General features: G+C 40.5%; 1 protein-coding gene across 1 annotated transcript in view; it reads right to left on the bottom strand.

Moving 5' to 3' along the window:
* Nucleotides 1–27: 27 nt before the first annotated feature.
* The window catches only part of znrf1 (zinc and ring finger 1), a 63,568-nt gene continuing 57,279 nt past the window's right edge, over nt 28–6,316 (bottom strand). Inside the window, exons 3-5 of the mRNA XM_005748780.1 lie at nt 3,910–4,015; nt 1,255–1,346; nt 28–1,071 (exon numbers count right to left, since the gene is read on the bottom strand). Coding sequence (XP_005748837.1) covers nt 1,289–1,346; nt 3,910–4,015 — 164 coding nt within the window. The 3' untranslated portion in view covers nt 28–1,071; nt 1,255–1,288. The remainder of the gene's footprint in view (nt 1,072–1,254; nt 1,347–3,909; nt 4,016–6,316) is intronic.

The following is a 6,316-nucleotide window of genomic DNA, read 5'->3' as shown; positions in this document are numbered from 1 at the left end:
CACACACACACACACACACACACACACACACACACACACACACACACACACACACACACACACACACAAGGCTTCAGCAAAAGCTACATTGTCACCAGTCCACGCATACACACACCCACATAGTGTACATACACATACCAGGTGAAGCCTGACAGTGGAGCATCCCAAACACACATATCACACAGTAGGAGCATAAACTACATCGCTGGCTCCTTCTGGCCTCCCAGTCAGGACTGCTCCTTTCCACCAAGCCCCCAGTCCCTCTTACCAACCCATACATACAAGACAAGCTGACGTCCCAGTTTGACATTTTTGACTCTTTCTGCCTGCCCAGGTATGCGTGAACCACATCTAAATAGCACTGCGGAGACTTTAAATTAATTATTTGAGTCATATTGGTGAGGAAGAGTGCAGAACTGAGGCAGGAACTATGAGAAAAGAGCACACTGGGAGCCAGTCTGTTATGATAGGACATCACCAAGTTGGCGTCCTATTGAGATAAGAGGCCCACCCACTAATGTACAAGTCTTTTTCTCATAGCGAGCTCCTGCAGCTCAACAATCATCCATTTGCCGGTTTTCTCCTTCTCCTCCTCCTTCCATATCACTGGTTCCCTTCCTTATTCCTTCCTCCGCTCTGCTTCCACTCCTCTTCCGAGTTAAGGCCATGGGAGGGCTGGACACAAGTAACTGACAAGCCTGAATCCAAAGATGTGATGTAAGGCCTGCGAGGACCTGAGCGTGTCAGGGAAGCAGCTGGCCGCGGTTGAGTCAGAAGGGGAGCTGAGGCCAACTAAGCCCTTTAAGGGACTCTGTTAGCTTGAAGAGGTGCGAAGGATGAAAGGAAGGGTGGTGGGTTCTCAGCAGTATCATCAGCAGATGTAAGATGGAGGGAGTGAACGATGGTTCGACAGTTACGCTTTTTTTTTTCTTTTGGTTCAGTTCTCAAGGAGTAATTATTTTGGTAGGATGATGGATTCTGTCAGGATATGTAAGTGTTGATCACTTTGATTGTTTCACCAGATTTGGTTACGCCTGTGTCCAGATATCCCCGGCAGGACCACGAGATGTCCTGTAACAGACAAGAAGGTCAAGAAACAGAAAGAGATTTTACTCTTTGGTATGTATGCCTCATTTTCAGTCTGTCCTGATCAAATCCACCATTTAAGCAGCAGTAAAAAGACAACACTGGCTCTTTTGCACACTGTACACACATTTCGTCTGTAATATTTGGCCTTCTGAGTGTGTTTCTTACCTTGAACAGTATTCAGAGTGGGCCCGGTGGTCAGTCAGTCAGAGGGGTGTTCAGGGCAGGAACGATTGATCTCAAACCATGAGTCTATACAGCTGCAGAAACAAACAGAAGGCATGACGCTGCGTCCTGAATGCAGCTGCAAACACAGAGTGAACTTAGTGCGATTACTTGATCTATGCAGCTGATAAAAATAGAAATTTGATTAAGCGTTGAGAGCTCATAAGAACACAATTGAATTATACTGCAGTCTAAGATGGATTCAATACTACAGAGGGTTGTTGCTAAAGTAACACGTAGGCATGTTGGAAGGCCTCCATATCCTCCCACATTAGCAATACATACACAACATGCAACTTATACTGTAAACGAGACCCAGGGGGGAACACAAGAGCGGCACTAATGTGCATTATTTCTCAACTTGTAACATTTTACATTCTCGCTGTGTTTATGGAAAAGTTTGCAATAAAACACCCCATAAGTCTGTGTGTGGGTGGAAGGACATCTTTTGTTTTAAGCAGCAATTTAAGCACCGTAAAGTATAAAATGCTACATTACAAGTAGAAATACATGAGGTGCAACCATCAAAATGTTTTTTAATAACCAAAAAAAGCAGCTGTTTTGCAAAGCAGCTCCAAGCATTTTACCAGGATTTTATATAAGCATGGTACCTTTTTAAAAATTACTACAGTGAAGGAAAAAGATGATTTATGTAACATTTAGGAGCATATGAATCCAACACTTGAAGGGTAACAGCTATAACAGTAACACAGGTATGAATTTTTCAACAAAACACCGTACTTACACCATATTGCTAATATTCACAGTTTTTAACACACGTCACATGTAAGCTGGAACTGAAAAACATAATTTGCTGGAAAAACTTGATTTGAGAGAAAAGTAAGTAAAATAAAATAAACTGATATATTGCATTGCTGTCTTAAAATGACTGACTTTTGTTTTCAAAACGATACTTCAGAATCAATGTGGCCCTGTGGAGCTGTGCCCCAGATATATAAATCCGGAGGCTAAAAGTGAAAATTCTGTGAGTAAATGTGCCCCATGTGACATTTTGATCACAATCACAAAGCAAACAGCGCCCATCATCCACAGTATGAATGATGATTACTCTTATTGCGAAACCTTGGGGAGAGTGTTTTTGCTGCTGCGTCTCGGTGTTTCGACACAGGACACTACGAGGCAGGGGTGGAGCTAACTGTGAAACTGCACTCTCATTGGCTAACAATTTCTGAGTGATTAGTTGTTGAGCGATGAGCATACGCTGGATGAAACTCCTTTTTATTACTTCTATACAACCAGAAGTCTTTTTGGAACCACAGCAGTCGCCCCCTGCTGGCCAATAAATAAAAGAAACGTAGTTAACTTAGTTTACCGCTCTTTTCCTTTAGCTTCAGTTTTGACACCTGGATATGCCTCTTTTATATATATATATATATACATATGTAGTTTCTGTTTTTCATTTGCTACGCTTCAAACATCTGTTGGAGGTATTGGTTGGAAAAAGGCACTATCATCAGAGTGCATCCAGTTGTAAATCCATGACTGCGTAGTCAGCATGCATCATATGGAAAAAACGGGCTTCCCTGTAAGAAAAGCTAAGATGTTGTTTTACTTGTTTGAATTGTCAGTACGTTATTTATAAAAATCAAAAGTCTGGGCTTTTATGTCTAGAAGCAGGTGAGACTCATTTTTTTGAGCAGCTTACTTACTGACCCGGAGTCTAATGTATACCTGATCCCAGTGCTAGCTTATATAAACTGTCTGAGCACAAGCTAATGTGTGTAAGAAGATGGTAAATGCAGTTCACTTAATGATGTCATTAATAACAAATGTTTTTTTTTCTTTTCTGGAAGCTATGCTGAGCTGCATTATAAAAGTTTTTAACTCTTAGACGCAAGAAAACAATTCAGACATGTAAATTTGGGCTTTAGGGTCTAATGGCTGGCTAATGATGAGTTACAGCCTTGCAGTTATTTACTAAACACACGCAAAAACTTGCAGGCGTTTAGCTTAACTTTATGACAAATGAGCTCAATATAATGTAAAAATTATTAAGGTCATGATGGAGGATGGAGGATATTCTCCTGGGAGGAACAACACAAACAAACAGAGAAAATAAAAGAAACAAAACACGATTCTCAGAACGGTTCTTTAGTTTCATTTAGGAGTTGCTCTCTGCTTACACTGCTGGTAGAAAATGTATGGACGGAGTACTTCTCCTGGGTAATATACTGTATAGCCACCTTTATTTTGAAAATATAATTCTGATTACATTACGGTGACAAACTCAGTGAACCCGGGACTTTTGGGACTTCTGGGGATCAATAGGCAGTTGCATAAGGCTTTTCCATTCGTATGTGGTAATCATCTCAAGCCATCCAGATAATGTGACAGTGATATATCAGTGTTTAGATATGCTATCATTCAATAGTATAATATGAATAACCTTTAAATCAAAGGCACAGGACCCGTCCATCATTAAGGAATGCCTTTATCGAGATGCTGTAAGTCGATTTAATTAGAAGAAGTGCAAAATTATATAACGGGCAGTGATTCAAATGTGTGTGTGTGTGTGTGTGTGTGTGTGTGTGTGTGTGTGTGTGTGTGTGTGTGTGTGTGTGTGTGTGTGTCATTCACCTTTTGTGGTAGATGCAGAGGCACGGCAGTCTGGCTATGGTGTCCCCTTGCTGCAGTTCCTCTAGACATATCACACACTCACCGGCATCCCTCGCCAACACATCATCTGAGGTGGCAGCCGCACACAGACACACACACAGCAGAAGACGAATCAGTATGCACCAAAAACATTTCAGAGCATATCAAACACAGTAGAGAGCAGTGGGGGGGAGCAGATTGGTGCATCGCACACAGCAGACACAGCTTAGTGGTTACCGTTTGCTCCGTGCAGCAGTGAACATGCACGAGAAGGAGTTTGGAGATGAATCAGGAGCTTCGAGTCTGTTTCTCCTTGTGGAACTGGATTGATTTCTTCAATCTGCTTAACGAGTGCTGAGATTCAGCTTTCATGCTAATATACAGCGTAACCCAGCAATGCAGAATGGTTCTTTCATCCACAGTGTATGATCATATTCATATTCCCTGAAAATCTGGCTTCACTTTTAGAGTGTCTAACATTAAAGAAACTCTGTGCTGGTTTCTCATAAACAAAAGTAGGGGTGCACTGAATTATTGGACAAATATTAGAACTGTCAAGATCATATTTCCTGTGATGAAAATAAATAAATAACCATAAAAACAAAGTGCCAAAAACTGCAGTTCCTTAAATGGCCACTTGAGGCTTACTACAAATGGTTAAGTCAACCCCATAGACCCATAGACTAAAATAAACTTTTATATAAATTAAATGGATTATTATCATGGGTATTTATGTAAGCTACAACCTCTGAGCCAAAAAATAAAGCCAATCCACATGTGGCAAAAAATGTTATTATTCTTATGGACAGCTGAGGCTGGTTGTAACATCAAGTCACTCCTGTTACACACCCAACTTTACGGTCTGGTACAACAAAATACAGCAATATATTCCCCTTCAGAAACTGTAGATGGTGATTTCATTTTTTTTTTATCTTAGTTTTAAAAAGTCGCTAGCACTAGCCAATAACTCTGCCCTCCACCCCCTGTTTTCAGTTCCATAAACCCAACACGATGCCAAATAGAACTTATTATTGTAAAGGTTTCAAAACCAGTTCATTGTGGTGCAACACATATGTCAGCATTCAGAGTGATTCCCCAAAGGAAACAATGATGTAGATTCAAAAAACACTTTAAATGCCAAAAACAACAAAAAGCACAAAATGTAATCCAACATTATGTCCCTGCTAAAGAAAGAAAATCAGAAAACTTTATTTTTTGCCCCCTAAGAGTTGCTTTACAGATATAAATGGCAATCAAAACTGAAAAAATACGTTGACTGGCCTTTTTTTTTTTTTTACATAAGCTATTTCAGCAGCTCTTCAAACAAACATCTAATCAGCCAATCACATGGCAGCATCTCAGTCCACGTAAGCATGTAGACACGGTCAAGATAACCTGCTGTCGATGGTGATGATGAAAGGACGACTAGAGGAAGCAAACCTAAGCCCTTACAAAGTGTTTTTAATTTACTTTAGTTAATACTTTACTTTACTCAGGCTTGGGTGTGTCCTGTGCCCAATTCTACAAGTACAAACACAATCGAATGAAACTGCCGACTCCTCAGCCTACATAAATACGTGTCAGGAGCATTAGTGAACATCAAACATGTGACCGACTGCAGCATAGTAAGTATTTCTGCTACTGCTGATACCCTGAGAATTCGAGTTTACTCAGAATTGAATGAAAGGTCACACTGGTTTGAGCTCCTGTCAGCCAAGAAGAGAAATTTGTGACGGTGGTGGACACTGGCCCCCCAGGACTGAACCAGTAAAGAATGAAGGAAAAAAAACACCACGGTCTGACGGATCTCCTTTTCTGCTGAAGCCGCAGATGTTAGGGCCACAATTTAGCATCAACAGAATGAATCCATGGCCCCACCCTCCCTTATGTCAACTGTCCAGGCCACCACTGCCACTGCTGCTGCTGCTGCTGCTGGTGTAATGAGGTGGGAAATGTTTTCTTGGCATACTTTGGTCCCCGGAAAATGATCAATCATAGTCTGAATGCCACAGCCTGCAGGAGCATTGCTGCTGACATTGTACATTTGTATAACAGTAAAATTAAACAATCTATTTTTATATTTTACAGAATGATTCTTCAGCTTAATGTGTTTTATTGTTAAATCTAAATCTGAGTCTCAAACTAATTTTCGGTGCTCCGTCTTCAACCACTGTCACGTTGTACTTAAAAAGATAAGATGAGACAGATGAGGTTTTTTAATCCAAAAAACTTAGGAAATCCTGTTTTACACCCCAAAATATTAAGCACAGCAAGCAGCAACATAAATTAAGAGCTTAATTAAGTAGAACAGTTCTCTGATTGGCAAGACTTAGTAGAACAATTTAATAAAAGGAAAAATTTAATATTAATCATGACTTAGACCTCAGAG

Source organism: Pundamilia nyererei, unplaced genomic scaffold (genome assembly GCF_000239375.1).
Source record: "Pundamilia nyererei isolate P.nyererei 1_Seehausen unplaced genomic scaffold, PunNye1.0 scaffold00229, whole genome shotgun sequence".
In the NCBI taxonomy this organism is placed as follows: Eukaryota; Metazoa; Chordata; class Actinopteri; order Cichliformes; family Cichlidae; genus Pundamilia; species Pundamilia nyererei.
Note: the sequence above shows the minus strand (reverse complement) of the source record. Positions and strands in the feature narration are given on the sequence as shown.